This window comes from Pongo pygmaeus, chromosome 20 (assembly GCF_028885625.2).
Source record: "Pongo pygmaeus isolate AG05252 chromosome 20, NHGRI_mPonPyg2-v2.0_pri, whole genome shotgun sequence".
Lineage (NCBI taxonomy): Eukaryota > Metazoa > Chordata > Mammalia > Primates > Hominidae > Pongo > Pongo pygmaeus.
In genome coordinates, this window is record NC_072393.2 from 16,987,630 (window position 1) to 17,011,787 (window position 24,158).

The 24,158-nt window shown below is 54.4% G+C and overlaps 1 protein-coding gene across 4 annotated transcripts in view; it reads right to left on the reverse strand.

Annotated features, from left to right (window-relative positions):
• Window positions 1-184: 184 nt before the first annotated feature.
• Window positions 185-24,158, reverse strand: part of MED26 (mediator complex subunit 26) — a 55,447-nt gene continuing 31,473 nt past the window's right edge. For 2 of the 4 annotated variants that reach the window (XM_054465890.2, XM_063658757.1), the window contains exons 2-3: window positions 5,575-5,649; window positions 185-4,915 (exon numbers count right to left, since the gene is read on the reverse strand). In XM_054465890.2, the coding sequence (XP_054321865.1) occupies window positions 3,260-4,915; window positions 5,575-5,649 (1,731 nt within the window). In that variant the 3' untranslated portion in view covers window positions 185-3,259. Of the gene's footprint in view, window positions 4,916-5,574; window positions 5,650-12,376; window positions 12,483-12,955; window positions 13,356-24,158 lie in introns of those variants that run through there. The other 2 variants (XM_063658756.1, XM_054465892.2) reach the window with 2 other exon arrangements.

Here is a 24,158-nt window from a genome sequence, read left to right on the forward strand (position 1 = left end):
GGGATACAAGGGCACCCACTAACTAGATTCCTGATTCTTGATGGCTGGCGGCGGCTGACACCGAAGGTAAAAGACCTTTTGGGGAAAGAAACTAGTGAAAAGCTCTTGGGCTAAACTCGCTCTGCAAACTGGGGGCGCACGCTCGTGGCCAAACTCTGGCAGTGGGACTATCCCGGAGCACCCGATCCCTGGAATCATGTTCTGGAAACCACCGCGACGTGCGCAGTTCTCGGGCCTGGCCCTGGTATCATCCCACTGAATCCTAGGAACGCGGTGCGGTAGGTATCACTGTCCCCATTTCACAGACCGAAGTCCAGAATGGGGAAGCGACTTGTCTTAGGCTTCCTGGCCACTCTGGGGACCGTGGTCATGGCAGCGTCCTTGGACACCTGTCTTCAAGGCTCTGCAGGAGGGGGAGGTGCCGGGCCCTGACGGCTGATGTCCAAGAACCAGCCGGGATGGACCAGCCCCAGGGGGCCCCAGTGGAGGAAAACAAGACGAGGTTTTCAGTAAGATGATCTTATACTAATTCAAGGACTATAATTTGTTCTCCAAATTGTGTGCGTCCAACTTTTTCGGGGAAAGGGTGTTAAAATTCCGTTACAGTGTTTTTACTTGTCAAATTAGAAAGCAGCAACCGGCTGGCTGCAGTGAGTCAAACTTGGAATCCCAGCACTTTGGGAGGCCAAGGTGGGCGGATTGCTTGAGCTCAGGAGTTGGAGATCATGGCATGGACAACATGGCAAAACCTCATCTTTGCAAAAAATACAAAAATTAGCCAGGCATGGTGGCGCACGCCTGTGGTCCCCACTACTAGGGAGGCTGAGGTGGGAGGATCGGCTTGAGCCCAGGTCAAGGTTCCAGTGAGCTATGATGGCACCACTGCACTCCAGCCTGGGTGACAGAGCGAGACCCAGTCTCAAAGAAAAGTAGAAAGCAGCAACCCAACTTGGCTCCCCAAATATTGGAAGGTATCTTAGCTTATCCTTGCATTCTAAAAGGCCCTAGGCCCTCCTGGATACATGGACACAGGCAGGGGTAGGGGGGAGCTGCAGCCTGTTCCAAAACTCTAGAGATGCTGATAGGAGGCCAAGCTCTGCACCCTAATATCCTCCAGCTGTACCCTCTGTGTATCAGAGTAAAGTCACATCCTTGGGACACCACGTATCAGCAGAGCTGTTAAACACAGGCACAGTGAACTTAAGAAAGCATAACTATAGGCACCCTACAGCACAGCTGAGTGTCAGATACTTCCACTGACACACTGACATGCTTTGTGTTTTAGTTCTCACAACTCTGGGGTATTTTCACCCCCCAAAATTGGGACATGTGACCAGGAATGAAGAGATGAGCTCAGAGCCACACAGCTGGTGGGTGGCAGGCCTGGGTTCAACCTCATCCTGCCCTCAGAGCCACTTTGCCCATGGCCTTTTGTTGGGGAGGGGAGTGTGTTCTGCACCAAGCTTTTGCCAGGAATCCCTGCTAGCTCTGAAACTGGCTCTGGACTGACTGTAGCCTTACAGGCTGGAAGGAACCCTTGGTTTGCCCTGTGAGACTGCATGTCTTAAGGTATAGCTGTTTCTTCATGTGTGAAATTAAGCAGATATGGATAAGATGACCTATTCCAAAGTGAAAAACTAGAAAACCAAAGTCTTAGCCTACAGTTTCAGGGACGAGGGGGAACTAAAAGATGATCACTTTATAGTCAAGGGAGAAAAATTTTTTTGGAGTCAGCACCAACCAGCTAGTAAGTCAGCCGGGGGCCAGGGCCATGGGGTGGCCTTTCAGACACACACACAGCTCTAAGCCTCTGGGCCATACCTTGTAAGAACTAGGTATTTTGTTGAGGTGGGGGTAGTCACTGAGACCTGTGCTATGGAGCCTCCTACAGAGGGCTGCTCTCTAGGCCAGGTAAAGTCTGGGTGAGACAAGATAACATTCCTTAACGTGGCCCTGAATGAATAAAATGTGGAGGTCCTCCCAAATGCAGCAACAGGCTAACAGGTGGACTTCAAGGCTGTGCCCTGCCCTGTCTCCCTGCATTGCAGCTGTTGGGGTCTGGGTCTTCCTGGCTCATCCACAATCCAGGAAAGGGCTGATTTGGTTGTGAAGGTCCAAATGAGAAAAGATTCTCAAACTGGTTTGTGCAAATGTTTTTTTTTTTTTTTTTTATTTCCACATTTATATCACAAGGTGTCCACTTACTGGACCAAATAGCAAAGTTGCTCCCTTCTGCGTCCTGAGAACACAGAAGTCTAGGTACTGTACATTCACTAAGGCTCCTTGTTTTTGCAAATCGCGTTTATGACAAATAACCATAAGGCAAACGAATCTAAAGGAATGGTTATGAGTGTTTCCAGCGTACAGACAGGTCTTCCCCCTCGCCCCACAGTACAGCGTAAAACCAGTAGCACCCACAGTAACTTTTGTGTTGTTTTTGGGGGACTCTAGAAAGGTGAAGTTTTCTAGATGTGTACAGGAAGGGAAAAAAGGAAAGGGAGGAAGAAAGGAAAGGTTTTTTTGTCTGGTGGTCTGATGGAAGAGGAATTGTTAAAATAAACATGAGAAAACTTAAATTTTTGTAGCATTTCTTTAAAAACTGAGTTATAACTGAAACCAGATATAAACGGGTGGCTGTCCATGGAGTGTGGGTCACACTGGCTGGCCAGCTGGCCCGCCTGCCCAATGCCAGTGGCTCACCACAGCTGAGAAGCTTCTGGCACGTGATGGACAACACTGGCCTGACAGTGGCTGGGTAGGGAGCAAACAGAGGCAGTGGCATGGCCCACTGTCTCAGACACTCAGGGCCAAATTAAAGAACAGAAAATGCAAGAGAGATGAGATGCGTGCTTCTGTTGCTGTGTTAAAGGTAACCTCTCCCACAGGTTTTCTGTGCCTGCCTGCAACTGAGGCCCCAGCTTTCAGGGTGCGGATACTTTCCAGTACCCTTCGGGGGTGAGGGACCAACGCTTTTTATAGCTGGTTTGCTATAGAGTTCTGAACTCACTTTGCCGTCCTTCCTTCCACGCGGTCCTTCCTTCGCAATTTTGTTAGTAAACTGGTAGCAGCATTTCACAAAAGGAGTTTTGAGGGAAGAGCGCAGAGAGACCGCGTGACTCCCGCCCCCTCCCTCCCGCCCGGGCCGGACTCCCCGAGTTCCCAGCGCAGGAGGCAGCTGGGCCCCGGCCACCTGCCCACCTGCCTGCCCGCCCACCCGGCTTCTGCAAGATGGGAATGCACTTGGTGGCTGACAGGCCGGTCAGTCCAAGCAGACATAAGGCAGAATGTTCAGGCGCCCGTCGTCGCCGTGCGGATCGAGCGATATGCACTGCGTCCAGTCATACCAGTTACCCTGTGTGTCCTGACACCCGTTCACCCCCGGCCACTGGCTGGCCTGGATTCTGTCGAGATCGTCCTGTGTGACCTCCCGGGTCAGACCGGGGAGGTCCGTGGGCGGGCTTTGAGGCACCAGCACGTGCAGCTGCCTGGCCCCTTGCCGGGTGCTCTCCTCCTGCTTCAGGTACTCAGACATGAAGTGGTGAGCACCCGGGGTCTGCGCGCCCGATGATGAGAGCAGGCTACTCTGCCGGCTCAGGTAGGACTGGATGATCTCGTTGCGTGACAGCTCCTTCCAGTTCGTCTGTTCGAAGGGGCTCTGGAGGCTGGCCTTGGCCTCCTGCTTGTCCAGCTCTGTCCTGGACTGCTGCTCCATGTGCACAGGGCTGTCTGCCCGCACTGGCTCTTTCTGGGTCAGAGGTTTGATCTGTCTCGTCATGGGGTCAAAGGTGAGCTTCCGCTCTTTTAACCGGACAGGCTTGACGCCTGCCTCGGCCACCTGCCCGTCCAAGTTAACTGTGTAGTCTCGAGGCCGGTACCTCTTCTTCTTTTTACTGTCCGAGCCCCCTGAGGAGGCAGCGTCACTGTCCGCCTTGGAGGAGTCTGGGGAAAAGCCTGCCCGGGACAGGAGGGGCTCGGTGGGGGACAGCCCTACCTTGCAGCCCGGCCCCGCCAACCGCTGGTGGCTCTCAGGCTGCTCAAGCCAGCGTACTGGGCTTTCCGCACTGGGCAGCAGCTCGAGCCGCCGCACAGGGGGTGTGGATGGCTGTGCCAGTGGAAGCGGTGATGGCACCTGTGTGGCATCGAGTGCCTGGGGCCGCGGTGAGGGGCTGGGCACAGAGCCCTTGGGTGCATACAAGCTCTGCTGCCGGGCAAAGGAGCCCTCATGCCGTGAGTTCCGAGGACTGAAAGAGCAGCGAGGGGGTCCCTTGGGATGGGGAGGCCCCGGAGTCTCGTCCACCCTGTCCAGCTGCTGCAGCACCGAAGCCTTTGGCTGCAAGCAGGGTCCAGGGGGCTTGCCCAGGCCCGGGGAGCTGGTGTGCGGCCGCACGGCATTGACGGGGATCTTGCCACTGTGCTTGTCATTCTCGCCACGCTCCAGGCGGCCGCCCTCTGGGCCTGCAGGCCCACTGCCATCCAGGGAGCCGGTGAAGCTCTCTGGACTCCCACTGATCCCGTTGGTGGGGAGGGGGGATGAGTTGGGGACCAGGGGGTCGTGGCTAGCTTTGGAGACCTTGGGTGGTGGCCCTGGGTGGCCGAGGTCACGCTGGTCACCCCGGCGCTTGCGGCTGCCCAGCCTGTCCAGCCGTTGCCCGGGCAGCCTCTGGAGGTCATTGCGGCTCTTCAGGTCATGGATGCTCCTGGGCGGGCCAGCCGCCCCCACCTCCGGCCGGCAGTTGTGTGCGCCCCCGTTGGCAGAGCCGGTGGCCCCCGCCAGCCCCCGCAGCGCCGCCTCATGCTGGTGTGCCGGCTCGATAAGCTTCTGCCAGCTCCGCAGCAGCTTCTTGGCCCGCTTGGCGAGCTCCTCGTTCTTGGTTTTCTTGCGGACGTCGTTGATAAGCTTCCCAAGTCGTGTTTCCTACAACCAGAGAGAGATGATGACAAACTTTCGGGACAGGGACTTCTCCATGAGCTGAGCCAGAAATGGTGGGAAGTGGCCCTGACAATGAAATGACCCGGTTCCCAAGGAGCCCTAAACTGCCAGCTTCCCTGACAGAAAACTTCTGGGGATTTCCGGTCCTTTGTGACAATATAAATTCTCAAACCTAGTTCCCAGACCTGCAGGGTCCCAGGTGGCTTCTCAGCAGTGCTGTCACCAGGCTCCTGGTGCCAGGGGGCTATGGACCATCAAGGCCACTGTAAGGACACTGCCAGAGAGGCTTCCTGGGTGAGAGGGTGCCGTGGCCAAGGCGACAGCACAGAGGGTCGGCTTCAAGTGGAGGGTTGGGGATGGTGCCTCTCACTGGAGCCTCCCCCAAGCACACCTCTCCTGATGTCCCCATGTCCCCACGTGCCCACGAATTGTGCTGGGCATGTAGGATGGGATTAACACCACTTGGTCTCTGCAGTGCCCATGGGAGAGCAAGATCGCGAGGCACAAGCTGTGAGGGCACACCGCCTCTCCTGGTCCTCCGAAGCAAAGACACTGACGCTCCCAGAAGCTGGGGAAGGACCTGGCTGGTAGCATCCCCTGCCCCCCGTTCTGCCCTCCCAAATGCTGGGGTCTGGGATACTCACCTCAAGTGCCTCTTTGGTAATGGGGTATTTCTCCAGGCTGGAGATGACTTCCAGCACCGCCACCATGTTCCGGATCTGTGGAAATAAAGAAAAAGCCATTTGTCAGGTCCCTGTCCTTCTCCACTGGGAGGCTACAACACCCTGCCCCAGGCTGCTCCAGTCTCTCCCCAACCCCAGAGCAAGAGGAGCTGGCAGCACTGAAGCCCCCACTCCATGTGGTCTCCTACCTGCTCCCTGGGCCACCCTGGCACTCAGTGCTCATCCTCACCCGCCATCTGACCTCCTCCAGTGTGTGGTGTGCGGGCTGCCCCAAGCCCTCCAGTGTATGTGGTACATACCCACCCACCTGCTGAAACCCAGGATGCCTGTGAAACAAGAGCTTCTCCTGATACTTAAGATGACCTCTACTCTGCCTTCTCATGGGAGCAGGAGAAGAGGCACTGAAGAATTCATCGAATAAAATCCACAAAGCTTAAAAGATCAATACATAGGCTGGGTGAGGTGGCTGACGCCTGTAATCCCAGCACTTTAGGAGGCCAACGAGGGCGCATCACAAGGTCAGGAGTTTGAGACCAGCCTGGCCAACATAGTGAAACCCCATCTCTATTAAAAATACAAAAATTAGTTCGGTGTGCTGGCACGCGCCTGTAGTTCCAGCTACTCGGGAGGCTGAGGCACGAGAACCACTTGAACCTGGGAGGCGGAGGTTGTAGTGAGCTGAGACCACACCACTGCACTCCAGCCTGGGTGACAGAGCAAGACTCCATGTAAAAATAATAATAATAATAATAAACCAGTCAATCTGAATCCAAAGACACCATAAAGAGAGCAGAAAGTCACAAAGTGGGAGAAGGCATAGGCCACAGGCCCCAAGGAGCTGTATCTGGAACACACAGAGAATGCCTGTACAGCAGTACAGCTGACCAGGAGCCCGGCACAGACTGGCCACAAGACAGGAACAGGCACAGGGCAATGAAATGTCAGTGCTGATGCTCAGCTTCTCAGCTTTATCAATAACCAGGAAGACTCAAACTGAACCCACTAACGGATACATGATACATGTGGCCCCACTGACAACACTAGGTACTTCTGGGGATACAGCTGACTTTGTGGACTGCTGGGCTTTGTCTGGCAGAGTGAAGCATGAACACATCCCATGACCAAGTAATCCCTCCCTTTTAGGATCTTGCTAGGAGCCACACCTTGATCTAAGCACTTCCCACACATTACTAACTCCCTTAATTGTTACAACAAGAATTCCTACCGCTCAACCGCCACCTCCAGCAGCTACAGGTTTCTGGTGGGCTGGCTGGCGGGTGGGAGCCCAGGGGCCCTGAGGAAACCACAGTGAGTAGATTACACAACTCCCCCCCACCCCAACATGATAAAGGAGTTAAGCGGTCACATGATACAAATTAAAACAGCATAAAAGGGCACACAAGGAAATGGGCATCTCTGACCCAGCCACTGTAGCATTTCCTTGCATTTTTTCCAAAAATATCCCTTGTGTATATAGGCGTATACATCTACACTTATCACATATTTCAAAACCAAACTGACGGTGGTTTTTGCCTTTTCTGACTTAACATCAGCAATGTCCAGCCTCAAACAGAGCCCCTCATTTGGCTCACCATCCCTTCCGGAGTGGGGAAGGCCCGACTTGAATGTTGTGGGACACTTAGGCACTTTCCATTCGCCATTACAAAATAAGGCTGCAACCGACGGCGGTGGCAGACCTGACTTTGGACTAGTGCACAGACAGCCACGGAGGAGCCGGGGCTCCACATCCATGCAGCGTGGTCACCTCACCCCCAGGGAGGCTGCTCCATTCCATTCCCACCAGGCCACATCCTTGCCAAGACTGCGTGGCATGAGTTTCCGTAACACATGATTGTAAACTTAGCATCTTACACAGCACACATTTATCATCTTAGGCTCTAGGGCTCAGAAATCAGGTCTGAGTCTCACTGGGCTGGGATCCTCTCTAGAGGATCCATTTCCTGCTCCTTCAGGTGTTAGCAGAGTTCAGCTCTTATTTTGTTTTTTGTTTTTTTTTTTTTTTGAGATGAAGTTTCACTCTTGTCGCCCAGGCTGGAGTGCAATGGCGTGATCTCAACTCACTGCAACCTCCGTCTCCCGGGTTCAAGTAATTCTCCTGCCTCAGCCTCCCGAGTAGCTGAGATTATAGGTGCCCGCCACCACGCCCAGCTAATTTTTGTATTTTTTTTAGTAGGGATGGGGTTTCACCATGTTGAAGGCTGGTCTTGAACTCCTGACCTCAGGTGATCCACCCTCCTCGGCCTCCCAAAGTGCTGGGATTACAAGCGTGAACCACTGCACCCGGCCCAGAGTTCAGCTCTTTACACCGCAGGAATGAGGCCCATGGTTGTCATCCGAAGCCATTCCCAGCTTCTGGAGGGCACCGCATCCAGCTCACACCCCCTCCCCTTATGCTCAAAGCCAGCTACAGGCTGAGTCCTCACCCGGCATCTCTCTGACCCAGCCAGGATAGGTGCCATCTCTAAGGACTCCCTGACTAGGCAGGGCCCGCCCAGATGATCTTGGATCACCTCCCCATCTCCAGGCTGTTCCCTTAGTCACATCTGTCATGTACGGTACCATGTGCCCAGGCTCCAGGACTAGAATGTGGACGTCCTTGAGGGCTGTTAATTCTGCTGGCCTCATGGATTGGCTTTTCTACTCTTCTGCCCCACTTCCAGCGGGAGGCAGCCATTGCCACTCCCTCCCTTCCCGTGTTGTCTCCTCTGGGTGTAAAGTTGCAGAGCCATGACAGCAGTCCCCGCAGAACTCCCACAAAGCTGCCCTGCCAATGGGCCCATTTGCTTCTTGGCAACAACGGCCTTGCCTTGCAATATTCTCATTCAGGGCTCCAAATGACCCTGAAAACCCTGCTTCGAGCTGTGTCATGGTGGGGGTGGATGGGTGATATGAGGGGAGATGCAGTCCTGTCCGCACTCCTCGTGCAATGGGCAGGGATCAGTGCAGGGGAAGACTGTGCCATGAGGAGGCCAGTCCCAGACAGACAGCAAGGCCAACCATTCCCTGCCCCAGGCACTCCAGCACCGACTCAGTCCCTGGGCTTGCCACATGGCTTCACCTCCACCCTGCTGACCTCACCCTGGTATATTTGGAGCCCTGGTTCCCCACATACTCCTGAAGCAGCAGTCCTTGCAGAGCAGAACACTGCCCAGGTCCAGCTAGCCTGGTGGCACAAAGTGTCCTTGTCCTTGGGTAGACACCATCCTGCTGCCAGACAGGAGGGAGGACACAGAACACCTGGGCAACCCCAGGGTCTGGCACTGAGCTGGTGCCCCAGAAATCACCGCTGAACTAACAGCCAGTCCCAAGAGTCTCCTGGAAGCTGTGTGGGAGCTGGGGACACCAGGCGAAGGTGTGAGGGCCCTGCGACTGGGTATCCTTACCTTTGGCCCCTCCCCTGCCTTATGAGCCACGCTTAAGCGTGTGCAGAGAGGCCTTCAGCCTCTAGGAGCCCCAAGGGAAATGCTACAGCCTTGGCAGTCCCCTTTCTGTCCCCACCGTGTAAGCTGCTCACCCGAGGAGTAGAGGAGCCCGTCTGCTGTACCTGTAAGGTGCTAGAAACCCACAGTCCTACGCCGTAAACAGATGAACTCTGCCAACACCTGAAGGGGCAGAAAACAGATCCTCCAGAGAGGAGCGCAGCTCGCTGCTTCCTGGATCCCAGCCCGGTGAGACTGGAGCTGACTTCTGAGCCCTAGAGCCTGAGATGATAAATGTGTGTTGTGTAAGACACAGAGAGAGGGTGAGTGTCCAGTGCGGCCACTCCCTGGAGCCAGCAGAAGGCAGTCAGTGATGTCAGCAGAGCTAAGGATGGGGGCAAGGTGAGACTGCCCTGCCTGCGACCTCTGGGGCCTTGATGTCAAGCAGTCTGAGCACTGTGTGGGGAGCACCACCTGGACATTCCAGACACAGGCCTCCCAGGCCCAGGAGGCAGACACTGAGCAATGCAGTGAGGAATCCCTGCAAAGGGCTTGGCCCCGACCCCAGGCACACTGAGCCAGAAGGCTCCACAGAGCCTCTTTATAGATGGCCACAGTCTGTCCCAAAGAACACTTAGCACCCAATTGGTGCTGGTCCCATAGGAGCAAAATAGCAGCTGGCTTCTGACCCTGGCCCTGGGGACCCTGCCTTAACAACCAACTCACCCCCCACCCAGGAGCGGCAGGTCTCCCACTCTCACGGAGGTGGCCCTCTGTGAGTGACAGAGACGCCAGGACTCGTATGTGCCCGAGGGGAGGCTCCCGATCTGACTCCAGGCCTGCAAAGTCCAGCATGAACCCTCAGGGCAGGGAGGCAGGCCACAGGGGGAGGGCAGCACCTAAGGTGGCCTCCCAGGGAGGTCAAAAAAGGATGTGGCAGAACGAGCTGTGTCCACCTGAGCTGGAGACTGACTTCCACACTGGAAAGCAGAAAAGAGCTGGAGAAGGATGGGCAGGGAGCTGGCCAGACAGCACCAAAGCCCTGCGGCAGGGGAGGGGCCAGGGGTAAGGACACCGGGAGGAAAAAGACCCAAGGTGGCTCCTTCACAACCTGTCTTCTGTCCCCCTTAGCCACTGCCCCCACAGACCACCTGCCCTTGCCCTGTTTCTGGGATGCCCTTGGGCACCTGTCCGTCTATCTGGGGAAGTACACTAGATCCTAATCTCAGCACAGACACAGTTTGACTCCACATGGGGAGCCGCTCCAGGCGATGGCCTCAAAGGATGGCTTTAGGGCAGCTCTTGGGGCTTGCCAGGGCCACGTCTGTGGCCCGATGGCCAATTGCAGCCTCTTGCTGTCAGGAATAGCCTGGCACATCTGAGGCCCCCTCCTCCTTTGGATTCTCCCTTGGGATTTGTTCCCAGTCCAAAAAACCTCTCAAAACACCTGCCAAATGGCTTTCCCAAAGGGGCAGGAATCCCATCAGGAACTGCAGCCTCTCACTTCTCCACTAGGGACCCCTCAATAGATGCAGATGGGTCTGAACTTCCTTAACCATCAACGAAGACAGGCGTTGCCTCCCCTTTCTACCAACACTGACTGCCCCTGCCCACTTAATTTGCTTCAGTTTGGCCTCTTCATTGCTGCGGGAAGTGCCTGTGAAGGGCAAGGGTGTTGGGTGGGGGTGGGGGGTGTCGACAGCAGAACCTCCATGCAGCTACTAGGAGAAGGGCAGGGGGAAATGCAGCAAGGAGCACTCTGGAAGCAGGTGGGACCTCCCTGAGGTGCCTGCTCCAAAGGCAGGCAGGGCAGGAAGTTAGCAGGTGGGACCAGGTGTGGCACAGGTATACATGCAGGTCCAGCCCAGCTGCCTGGGACATGAATGTTGATGGAACTGACTCCATTGTCACACCGAACACTTTCAGGTCTTAGAACGGAAATCCATGAGGCATGATCAGGTACACATGGGCCAACAGGAATGTGAACGTTAATCTCGTTCTTCTGGAATCTCAGAAAAACCAAACGGGGAGGCCTGGTCTCAGGTCATAGGCATCAGAGCTAGCATAGATATTGAGGAAGAACAGTTTGCATCCAGGCAGAGGCTGAACCGGGGCCACCAGCACAACCCTCAGCACACAGGTGCCCCACACTTCACGGATGCCCCAGGAACACACGCATGGGGGCATGGAGGGGACACCTTCTCACCCAAGACCACAGGAGGTCTGGCTGTCCCAGGGCTCTTTTGTGGTCATCCTTCCACATGAGAACTTAGAAAGGCTTCCACGGGTATGGTGGTGTGCGCCTGTAATCCCAGCTACTCGGGAGGCTGAGGCAGCAGAATTGCTGAAACCTGGGAGGCGGAGGTTGCAATGAGCTGAGATCACGCCACTGCACTCCAGCCTCGGCGACAGAGCAAGACTCCGTCTCAAAAAAACAAAAACAAACAAACAAAAAAAAACCAAAACCCAAACACCCCCCCCCCAAAAAAACACAAAAAACCAAAAAAAAGAAAGGCTTCCGGAAAGGCTGGCACCTTTGTCCCCGGAGAGCCCCATAGCCTGTGCTAAGCCACAATTCCAGCCAGCCTAACTGGTGACATGTGCTGTTCAGCTCACAGGAAATGTGAGGAAGGAGGCGGGGCTGGACACGCACAGAGACAGCCTGAGGGAGGGGCCGGCACCCCTCAGAAGCAGCCTGGGTCAGGCGCCTGGAGCTGCGTGAGACACCTCATTCTCCCACACCCTGGGAGCAGTGGGGAACCCTGTGTGCAACTTCACAGCACACCACGCTCCGTGTGAGCTATTAAAGACCCACCACGCATCCTCGTCTTTCAGTGACACTTTCCTGAAGAAATAATACAATCTGGAATTTGCTACAGAATCATCCCCTAGGGTGAGTGACAGGAGGGGGACGGGTGAAACAAAGTCACATGGCTGTAAGCAGCTATCTACTGAAGCAGGAAGGCTACCTTTCTCTACTTTTATGCTTGAAATTTGTCACAAATAAAGATGAGAAAATACATCTATTTCCTAGCATTTGTTGAGAGTTCACTGATCTAGAAGGACTGGCAGCCATCTAAAGGGGAAGTGAGCAAATAGCTGTTTCCAACTCCTCATAGTGGCTTTACTGTCCACCATCTGGCCCCTGAGTGGGGCAGCAAGGGCCGAGGGCTGGGTAGGATGCCACCTCCCTCCACGCGAGCCTGTCTCAAGTCTCAAGCCTCCTAACTGATTCGAACTGCACAACACCATCTATCTGGTGAGACCCCAGGAGCCCCTCACCAAGCTCCCCTACCCTGGGACTGGGCTGCTGCTTAACAGACCTGGTGCAGAAACAGCAGACACCCCTGGGGCTGGAGAGGGGAGCTCTGAGTACCCGTGCCAGCTGTCCATCTCGGTCCGTATCTCAGGTGTCCTCACGCCTCTCTCCTAAAGGAAACCACAGAGAGCCCGAACCAGGGTCACACGCTAGGTCAACAGTTCCTTCCTGCAGGGAGAGGCCTGACCTGTACCAGGAAGGAGCCCAGGACAGCCACCAACACAGAGAGGACAGGCCCTCAAGTGGCCCAGACCAGGAGGGACGACTTGGCAAGAAGGGGCGGGGGCTAGGTCACTCTCTCCCAGAAGGGGAGAAACATAACAATGAGCCAGCAGTAACCCAGGGAAGGGACAGCCATCACTCCAGGACCTGCCCAGCCCCAGTCAGCACCGCCTCCCTCCCATCTGCGATCCACATCCTATGGCTCTGGGCACAGTTGAGCCACAGGACATAGCCACTCAGAACTTTCTTTCCAGGTTTCCCCCAAAGGCCAGCCAGCAGCACTCCTCTGTGGCCCTGTGAAACCCAGTGACACCTCTGACCCCTCCAGAGTCCAGAAGACTAGACTCTTCTGAAAACCTACCTACGACAGGGTGCGTGGAATCACCTTTCAAACCAAACTCCTGTCGGCAAATATTTTAATTGGGCCACGGCATGTGTCCAAGCTTTTCTTCTGTGAAGAGGATCACTGGGTCTGAGTGCAAAGCTGGGGCCTGCTCAGTGGAGTGGACCCGCTACTGGCCAGCCTCTTCCTCGCTTTATTACAGGGGTGTGTAGGTAAAACCCCCAGGCCCTGAGTAACTGCTGGGGATTTCCAGCCCTGGTCTGAAATAAGGAACTGAGACTGAGTTTTGAGTCCCAGCAGCCCCTTGGCTTGCCTCTCCATTTTCTCCACATCTGGACTGTTCCCACCCCACCTGAGATCCCCAGCCTCTTGGGAATGCAGCTGTGGTGGCAAAGGGGACCAACCAATAGACCCAAGGGTGCCGAGCCTGGGCAAGCCCAACGGGGCACAACTCGCACAGGACCATCACTGGTGGGTTGCCCTTGGGCCAAGTTCTTTCACATCATCCTCACGAGCGCACTCTACAGATAAGGTAACTGAGGGCCAGGAAGGTAATGGAGGTCCCCGGTAGACCACACAGCTAGAAGATGGTGAGGCCTGGCCTTCCACTAGCCTGACATGGCTACCAAACACACAGGGCCCATCTGGTGCTTTGAGTAGGTGGGGTGAAGGGTACCAGGTACCACCAGCCTGTGGTGATGTTGGCACTCTGTAAAGACTCTCCTGACATGCTCCTGCAGTGAAATGCACAGGTTACAAACAGTTCCTTGAACCCACACAAGGCCACCTCCACGGTCTCCGTGCTGTCTATGCCTTGTCCCCAGGATGCCTGAGAGGCAGGACCAGGGTGACCCAGGCATGCACGGGCCACCACAGCAGGGCTTCAGATGGCACTGGAGCCCACTCCCCACAGGGCTGGCCCTGGAAACAGTGCACATGGAGCACAGACTGCAGTTCTGCACTCCCCCACCTCAGTGTCCGGCCAGCCTTCCTGACCACCCTGGACGGTGGGCGGCACTGCCCTGGCAGCCTGTGGGCCCGTACCCGTGCCCCACAGCCCACATAACCTGCTCCTTGGGCTCAAAACAGCCCCTGCTGAGGCCTCAGTGGCAAAGCACCTGTAAAAACCGGTTCACTTTAAAAACCAACAATGGGGAAGTTGTCGGGTTTTTTTTTTTTTAAATGCAGAATGGTCTAGACAGTAATTTACAAAAACTACTTAGCTCAAAAGACTGTGGAAGTGTTCATCAGCAAGCAAGCTGTCCTTCCAAACCCAAACACGCCACAGATGGCACCCAGAAACAGACAGTCTGCCTTCAATGTGCTAAGCATTCTAATGCCGTCCACGGCTGAGTCACCTCGCCCACCCCCCAACCCCCAACACACAGTCGTGTCTGCTGAGGACACACGGGTGAATCAAACAGGGCTTTGCTGGGAGAGTGTGTGTCTGTGATTTGGTTCCTGCCACACCAAGTCTTCCTGCTTCTGACAAACTCCGCACGTGTTCCCAGGCAGGTGGGAGCCAAACTGCCTCTGGTGCAAGTCAGTACAAGAGGCGGCACCTGCATCCCCACCCCACCTCCACCCCAAGACCCCAGCTCTGCCCTCCCTCTCAGCTCTGCCCTCCCTCTCAGCTCTGGAAAGCGCAGCCCTGAGGGGTGCTGCTGTGCTCACCCTCGGGCGGGCGCCACCCTGCACTCTCCGCTCAGCCTCATGGGGCTGGTGCAGGTCCACCAGGCTCTGCCCAGTGAAGGCACCTTCCTCTGAGGGGACCTCATGGGAGCCTCAAACCCCAGGGGCAATGCCTCAAGTTCACAGCTTCTCAGAAGAAGAATGACACTGGGAGGAACAATGACGGGAGGGTGCGTGTCTCAGCCACAGCCACCAAGCTTACCACTTGAAAAGCACTTCCTGCTGGGGCCCTCCTGCTACTCCCAGGAGCAGCCGGCCACCTGAGTGGCCTGTCATGTCCATGTGGCCCTCCCTGTCCTGCAGCCACAGCTCCTGTAATGCTTGGGCAAGTATGCAATTGCACGCTACAACTCGGCCCACGGGATGGGAAATGCCACCTGAGCACAGGCAGCACACGGAGCCCTGACTGAACCCCATGAGCAACTCAGAAAGAGGAAGCCCCGGGCTTGGGGCAGAAGTAGGAGCTCCATCAGTAGGCATGCCTAACCTCTGCAGCGAGAGAAACTTGCAGATGAAGCCAAGAGGCAGGCAGCGCTGCTCTTCACAGCCACTGCCCCCACAGCGTCCTTCCCTCCCACTTTCTGTTTCAGCAGCTCTTCCCAACCAAACTACCAACCTAGACTCTCCTGACCTCTGCTTCAGGTCTGCAGAACTTACAATTCTTACTGCCATTTGGCCCTTTGTGAAGGCACAAGAGCTCTCAAAGCCCATCTGTAAATTGACTCATTGCTACGCGGATAGAACTGGAGCAGTGGGAAGCCAAGCGGAGTCCTGGTGATAGCACGCTGGGTGGGGGCTTCTCCCAGCCTCTCTCTTCTAGGAGCAGCCGATAAGAATGCCAGCTGCAGAAGACTGGAAATGACCCAACATCCTCGGGGGAAGCACACACACAGTGCTCGGCCCATATATGCTCAGCCAAAGACAGAGCCCAAATAAGAACGAGGCAGCTTTTCAGGAATCAACAGGGAACAACCTTCAAGAGACTGCCAAGCACAGAGATGCACACAACAGCACACCCTGTGCCGCTGCCTGGAAGATCCTAGCTGAGGCTGGGCAGACAAGGACCTGATGGTGGAGCCGTGCATAGCTGTAGCAGGGGACTGCACCTGGCCTCCAGCGCTGACGCAAGCAAGACCTATCACTGACTGGAGCCCAGTTCCTCCTCTGAGAGCATGAGAAAACCACAAGATGGTGTCTGTAGAGCACGAATGGTGTGCTGGAGACCACGCCCCCAGGGGCCACGCCATGAGTACCCGCACACTGCACTTTCTGCTGGGTTGCTCTGTGGTCTGTAAGATCCATTCAGGCAGGGCAGTGCCCAGCACAGTGCCTGGAGGCAGCCTCAGAGGCCCATTGAGAGAGGAAGCCGAAGGAGAGCAGCCCCCCGCCTGCCTGTCCTATTGGGCTGCTGTAAGATCCTGAGAACTAGCGACCTTCTAGAGTTCCCCGAGACAAGTCATCAAATGCTCTCTGAGCACCGACTGCATACAGGTGCTCTACCAAACTCCGGGCCCGCTGGATGCTGGGAGGGGGCATTAGGATCCCTGCGTACTGACCTGGAGGAGTAGACAAGAGACAGCCAAGGTCAAGAACAGAAGCAACAGATAAAATGCCACCACTGAGGCTCTCACCCAGGCTGCCAGGAAACCCCAGGGGAGGACTACACTTGGCTCAGGTCCAGGGCCACCCCTTCCCCCACAGCTCCTGGGCTCTGTGTGGAGCTGGAGGGACAGGAGTGGGCACAGGGGCCTTCTCATTGGGCATTCTTGCAACAAGGGCCACCGTGGAGAGAACCAAGGACACTGTCACCCAAAGAAGAGTCTGGTGATTCTGTGGATCCCATGGTAACCACCATTTAAGGATGGACACTAACGCTATGATCCAGCAATTCCACTCCAGGCAGCACCAACAGAAATGCACTCAGAGCAGCTGTATTCAGAACAACCCCAACTGAAAACAGCCCACGCGGCCACCAACAGAACACCAAATAAATAAATCACGGTCTGTCCATTCAATGTCGGATGAACAAACTGCTGCTACACATAACCTCAAAGACAAATCTCAAAACAATGTCGAGTCAAAGAGCCAAACACAAAAAAACACATTTTTTTTTTTTTTTGTCCTGGATTAAAAGGTCAAAAGCAGGCAAGACTTCTAGATGGTGACAGCAGTCAGGGTAGTGGCAGGCAGAGAGTGACTAGGAGAGGACATTGAAGATGGCTTCAGGGGAAAGGCTCTGTTCCTTGATCTGGGTGGACTGGGTTCTCAGGGGTGTTCATAAACGTTCATTCAGCTGTAAAACTTGGGACTTGTACACTTTTCCAGATGTATATTTTCTAGACTATATTTATAAAGGTTGTTAAAAATAACCTACTGTGTGTGAATTCCATGATCTTAGAGGCCACCTCATCCTACAGAAACAGATGGTGAAGCTGTCAGGGTTGTGGAGGAGGGGGAGGTGTTGGCAAAGCAGCCCCTCGTTCCCCACGGCCCAGACCCTCTGAGAGCCCCACAGAACAAGGTCTGAAAACAGCTTCAACACAAGCCCTGGCCACCTCTACAACACACAGTGATGCAATGTGCACTGCACTTCACTGCTCACTGAGAAACGTGTCTGCACTCTTCTGCCCTGGATGGGGCTGGGGAGGACAAGGGCACTCTGAAGCTTCCCCGGCAGGAGTACTCAGCAGATGAATGTCCCCAGGAAGAAGCGAGCACTAACGCTACTGGAAAGAGGCAGGCAGGCAGCACCCACTGGGCATGGTGCCAGCACCCTGCAGGGCACTGGGGTCTTGCCACACGATGGTCTCCCCTGAGAGCACAGATACGCCCCCCCCCCCCACCACCAACAGGTATTAAGCCACTTTCCCATCCAAGAAGCCAGGGTGCCAGCTGGCCACAGATTCGTTACTAACCTAACCTGCTACCCCATGCAGCCAGCACACACCTGCCTCCCTGCTCCACTGTGACACAGGACACTTTAGGATGAGGCAAATCTGCACATCTATACAGCGGAAAAGGACAGTGAAGAAATTCCTCTTCTACTCCTAGTTTGCTGAAAGGTTTTATCAGGAATAGACGTCCGATTTTGTCACATGCTTTTCCTGCATGTACTGGGATGATTATAAGGCTTTTCACTTCTGGCCTTGTAATATGGTCAATTACACACATTTTCAAATGTTATCTGCCTCCCTTGCTTTAATTTCAACTCCTTTTCTTTGCTACCTTGATTGTGGTGATAGTGTTACTGATGTACTTACAAGTTAAAATTTATCAAATTGTATACTTCTGATATGTACAGTTTATTGTATGTCAATTATACCTCAATAAAACTATTAATGTCAGGCGCAGCGGCTCACGCCTATAATCCCAGCACTTTGGGAGGCGGAGGCAGGTGGGTCACCTGAGGCCAGGAGTTTGAGACCAGCCTGGGCAACATGGCGAAACCCTGTCTCTACTAAAAACACAAAAAAATTAGCCAGGCGTGGTGGCAGGCACCTGTAATCCCAGCTACTTGGGAGGCTGACGCATAAGAATCACTTGAACCCGGGACGTGGAGGTTGCAGTGAGCTGAGATTGCACCACTGCACTCCAGCCTGGGCCACAGAGCGAGACTTTCTCAAAATAAAATAAAATAAATAAATAAATAATAAATAAATACATAAATAAAGCTATTAAAAAAAACCACCCATGGAGGCAGACAGATGCAACAGGTCCTAGGAAAAGTAGGAGGGATGGCAGGCAGAGAGAAGGACTGCTTCTTTGTTAGAGAGAGGGGAACCAGACGCCACCTGGGTTTGTCCTCCCTGGGGATGGAGAGTGGGCCCTTTGGGGAGGCTCCTTCTCTCCTCAGTAGGACAATGACTGTCACGCCTAGGATCTCAGAGGGACTGTAAGGACTGAAAGATACACTTGAGAATGCACACAATGCACTCCCCATCTCAGACCAGACTCCTGCAGGCATCAGTAGGCACCTGCTTTTTCCTTCTGGGACACTCCGTATGCACCCACAAACACTTGTGCACTGCACTGATTAGGCATCCTAATTGTAGCTATGGAAAAAAGCTGTAGCTGAAGCTGGATCACAGTGTCCTAGGAGCTGTGAAATAAAATGCCAAACAGCCACCAAGCCACTTCCCAAGGCTGAACTTAAACACACACACCCTTGTATGCCTACCTATAGGGTTTGGTCATACTTCACTGGAGACCCAGGTGAAGGAACCAACTTCCTACACTCGAGAAAAGGCCAGCGGCTGCAGACATCTGCAAAGTCTTGGGCAAACGACAGTCTGCTCTCCCCAAAACACGGTGCAAGCAATGATGCTGGATCCATCCTCTTGACCTGAAAGCAGCCACAGTGTGTCTGACAGAGTCTTTTCCCTCCTAACTCCGCGTGGTTTTCTCCTATGGGAATTAAGCTCCTAGAGTGAGGAATCTGTCTGAAATCCTGACTTTCCCCACTAGAGAGCTGATCTAGATCCTTCCTATTCAAGTGTGGCCTAGGGGTCAACAGCACGGGCATCACTGGGGAGCTGCTTCAAAACGCACAATCCCCATCCCCATCCCCCCTAGACCTCCTGCATCAGAAGTTGCATTCCAACAAGCCCTCAAGGAGGCCCAGCCCCACAGGGATGATGGGCAGAGGCACCCAAGGCTGTGGGCTCTGCTTGGCACCACGTGCCCAGCTGCAGCCCTGACCCCTACCTTCTGTGGCCAGCCAATCAGAGGCTCCCTGGTAACACTCCTGGCACCACCTGCACCCTGCTTTCCAGAGCCCCTCCTAGGTGTGACCTCATCCAATCCCTCTGACGACTGTAAACCCTGAGGGGGTGTGATGTGCCCAAGTTCCATCTGCAGGAGGGGACTGCAGAGTCCATACCACGACCCCACAGAGCCCACCAGGCACAGCTGTGGGGCCCTGTCCTGTCCCATGCCAATCTCAGACAAAGCCTCTCCCGATGGTGGTGTGACAGGGTCCAGACAAACCACAACAGGATGAAAGGACAGGAAATATCCAGGCTGGTGGGGGATGTACCGCCACCAACCAGCAATGGCCACTGTCAGGGACAATAGCATCTGGCAGAGGCTGGGGAGCTCCCAGAGGATGTTAGCAAATCAGGCCACACATGTCCCTTCCAAATAGAAGTTCAGCAGCAGCAGGTCTCACCCGCTCGCCTAGGCATGACATGTGGAGCCTGTCACCAACTTCATAACCAGTGTCGTGTCCCCACCTTCATCCACTTGGCTCCCAGAGCTCCTGGCCAAAACGACACCCCCTTCTTCTAAACCCCAAAGCCTGTGTTTCTAAGATAATTCCACTTCAGCTCCAATAAGGACCTGAGTAGCTTCTGCGGGCTCGACCGATGACCAGTTATTGCAACTGGGGACATTTTCTAAGGGCAGATGATGGCTGTCTTGGTTCCAATCAACTGCCTTACAAACCACTGCCCTGGAATGCAACTGTTCCAAAGGTGGCATCACTCAACCCTCTGTTTTAAAAACACAAGTCAACGAAAATAACAAGTTGCACCCCCACCCCCAACTCACAGCCGAACCTCCCACAGGACTGGCCGAATTCTGCCTTGCTTGGCTGGCGCTGACTCTGTAGGTGGGCCATGCAGGCAACTGATGCCCACCAATCCAGACACCAGCACCTGGTCCCCAGGAGGGCCACCGGCCCACGGCCTGCAAGAAGAAAAGAAGAAATCCTCCTACGGCCCTCAGTGACATCTCATAGACCCAACAACCTGATGCTGAGGTGCCTATCCAAAGTCACTGCATATTTCATCGGCATCCTCTGCCCTAGGCTGTGCAGGGGACAGGGCCAAATCACCACCTCACCATTCACTAGGTCTGGAAAGCAAGCCCTTTCCAGCAAGGGAGAAGCAGGGAGGGATGAGGGAGCTCCTCCCCTGGTCATCTGGCTCACAGAGCTCTTCCTCCCACCTGCCCACACATCTGCTCAGACTTTCTTTAGCCCTCACTGCCTGCAACACACCCGCTTTCTCACATCTGGTCCAGCCTCCACCTGCAGGTCTGCTCCTCAGGTGCAGGGACCTTGGTTTTGTTCACTGTTGCCTCCTAAGTGCCTAGAACAGTGCCTGGCAACTAGCAGGGACTTGATACATGCCAAATGATGGGTGGATGAAGTCCCTCATCCACAGTTGCTGGCCACCATGTTTACTCCAATATCACAAACATCTCAGGGGTCTCCCTCTGTGGCAAGTCAACACCTAGAGAGCAAACACGCTTCGTCCCGTTGTCAGCTGTCACCTGCACTGGCCATCCCAGAGGATCATGAGAACACAGTGACTCTTGGTGGTCCTCACAAAGCTTCATCAAAGTCCAGGTCAAGGGTGCCATCTCTGAGTGGGTCCTGGAGATGCTGCTAGACAGAAGGCCACCTCTCTTGTCCCTCCAAAGCTGTGGTCAATGGTGGCACTGGCTCTGCTACTCTCTCTCAGGCAAACATGTTTGCTCAGCAAGGCTCAACGTGTTTTGAGAGAGCCTTCGTTTTCAATGCAGAGGTCCTGGAAGTTACTATGACCACAAAAATTTTCTCCAGTTTACCTTCTTGGCAATCCTAAAGCTATTCCAAATTGTTATATAAGGAGGGAGAAGGGAAGCCACGTGAGATTTTTGCAAAGCCACGAATGAAAGCAATGTGGAAATTAAACATAACAATCCACTGTGGTAACTCAGTGACAGGATTATCCATACAGTGGCGGCACAGTGTGGCAAGGCAGGGAGAGTGGAAGCTTGCTGGTAGAAGCCTGTGTTATCTGCTGGTTACAGTGAGGGCACACTCAAGGGCCACCAGGGCTCCTGAGGCCACTTGCCGCCGAGAGCCAAATCAACCACTTCCTTCCTTTCCCACTAAGGGCTAGGCAGCCCCTGGTGGCTCTGGGGAAAGCCCAGCCACAAAGCAGTGGCCCTAGTCAAGCCCCAAGTGGGGTGGAGCGGATCTCACCAGTACTTCCTGCTGTGGACCTGAACCACGCACATCTCACAAGTGGGGAAGGAGCAGCGAAACCAACCTGAGAGGCCATGATTTGGCCTGGGCTAAATGCCAGAGGACACCCTGCAGCGAGACTCGTGCTCCCTTGTCATGACATGTCCAAGGCAAGGTGGGGTCTGAGCTGGATTCTAGGAGAGGCACTGAAGTGGACTGGAGAGGTGGCAGACCACTGGACATGGAGAAGGTTCATTTTTCACCATGGTGAAGATGAAGAGAGGGGAAAAACCAGAGCTTTCTTCATTTGCTAATAGCACCTCTTCAATATTTTAAACCTTTTTTAACTTAAAAAAAAAAAATCTGGTTTCCCCCACCTTCATCTTCACCACACAAGTGCTGACAGTCAACCACAGCCACAGAAAATGCAACAGTGCAATTAAGGGCAGGAACGCATGTTTTTACTACACCCTACGGCAGCATTAAAAAGTGCTGGCTCTGGACCCTACCTGTCACCACACCAAAACGGCTCTGCCCAGGGAACCTGTCACCAAAGCCAGGGACCCATCAGCCTGCCTCAGCCTCACCTCTCAGAGCAGTTCCTCGAATCCAGGGCTGCTCCTTCCTCCTGAACTCTGCTCCTGCCGGTGGCCCCTCTACAGTCTCAACTTCCTCCACTTGGGGCTCCTCAGGCCCCAACCCCAGATCCTTCCTCCCTCACTGAGGATTCACGCTCCAGGAGCAGTGGCAGCACCCCCCATGTAGGAAAGCCTGCAGTCCAGGAGTCACCTCCGGTAGGTGCCTCTACGTTGAACCCCAGTTTCAAAGCCCTGAGATGGTTGACCCCAGCCCTCCTCAAACCCAACTTGTGACACGTGCGCACCTCTTTCCAGCTCTGTGACTGTCTAGACACTCTGACCACATTGGGCCTAATGCTGTGCTGACCAAGCACACCGAGGAAAGCCAGAAGGGACCTGGTGACTTGATTGTGCCCGTGCTCTTGCCCTCCATATCGGAGGTCTCGCCCTGCCCCTGTGGTCTTCCTCTCCTCTGAGAGCATCTACTGAGCCACTGCTGTTGTCAGATGTGCGCTGTCTTGAACCCCAGCAGCCTCAGGAGGTGAGATGAACATTGTCATTGCACAAATGGACACCTGGAGACTCAGGAAGGGATGACATCCTGTGGTGGCTTCAGGCTGAGTGTGCCCAGCAGACCCAAGAATGGAGACCAGTGCTCAGCTCTGACCTCAGAGGCCAAGCTCTGCACAGAACAAAGTGTGGAGCCAACTCACACCCTTCACTCCCCCAATAGCAATGCTTTCCTGGGTGACTTTCCTGTCCTAGTCCAGTGCCAGTAACAATTATATAACTGCATCGCAGATACTGCATTCTTTTTTCATTTAACACTTCTTGTTGCTACATAATCTTCAAGATCATGTCTAACAGCTAAATGTTCTATTAATGTATCCTAATTCCCTTAACCTTCTCCGATTGCTGGGCAGTTCATTTCTTTCTAGGTTCTCCTACTGCAACCAGTACTGGAATGAACATCTTCAAACATGCTTCCTTCTCTCATTTTTTCCTTAGGAATCAATTCCCAGGTGTTAAACTTTACTCCAAGAGAGTTCAAATACTGTCATGGCAACTGGTACTGCCTCAACTTTTTTCTGTTTTTCTTGAGACAGGGTCTCGCCCTGTTGCCCAGATTGGAGTGCAGTGGCACCATCGCGGCTCACTGCAGCTTCGACCTCCTGGGCTCAAGTGATCCTCCTGCCTCAGCCTCCCCAAGTGCTAAGATTACAGGCAAGCCACTGTGCCCAGCGATGCTTCAACTGTTTTTAGCTCTTGGCTTCCACAGTGCAATGACCCCATCACAAAAGGGAGGGAGAAAGCAGTTAAATCTGCTGTGCCCTGCCAAGGATCCCAAAAAGCAACCCCACGCTGCGTCAGAGCTGTTATCCTGCCCTCCTTGTGTTTGTTTCCCTTGACTCTGCACAGGTATGGCAGTGCGTCTCCAAACGTGAAGGCCAGTCAGGCGAGAGAGAGGATCTGGTGCAGATATTCATAAATCATTTCCTAGGACTGGCACTGAAGCCATACTGCCCACAACTGCCGACCACAGCCTCAGCCATCGAGTGCACACGTGGGCCACCTCCTCGCGTGGAGAGATGCAGACAACTCTGCTGCACGCTGCCACACCCAGCTCTAACTCAGACAGGCATGTGTCAATGCCATTGCTGCTCTGCCTGGAGCAGGTTACATTCCTTCAGGAACATGCTGGCACAGGGTGGTGATGTTCCTGGGATGCTGGGCAGGATGCAGGGTTGAAGTGGAAGAGGCAAGAGCAGATATAGCCCCTCTTCCACGCTGCTCCCTTCCCCCCTTCACAAAGGAACAGGGTGACAGGACCTGGGGTAAGGTCTTCCAAGACTCCTCCAGGTGTCCTGGGCAAAGTGAGGCCCTGGACGGGGTTCCACAGCCTAGCCGCTTCCCATCTGCTGGCTTCCCAGCCTGTGGCCCTTGCACGGCACACTGTGCCACAGCCCCAAAGTTTCAAACAAATGGCCAGGAATGAGGT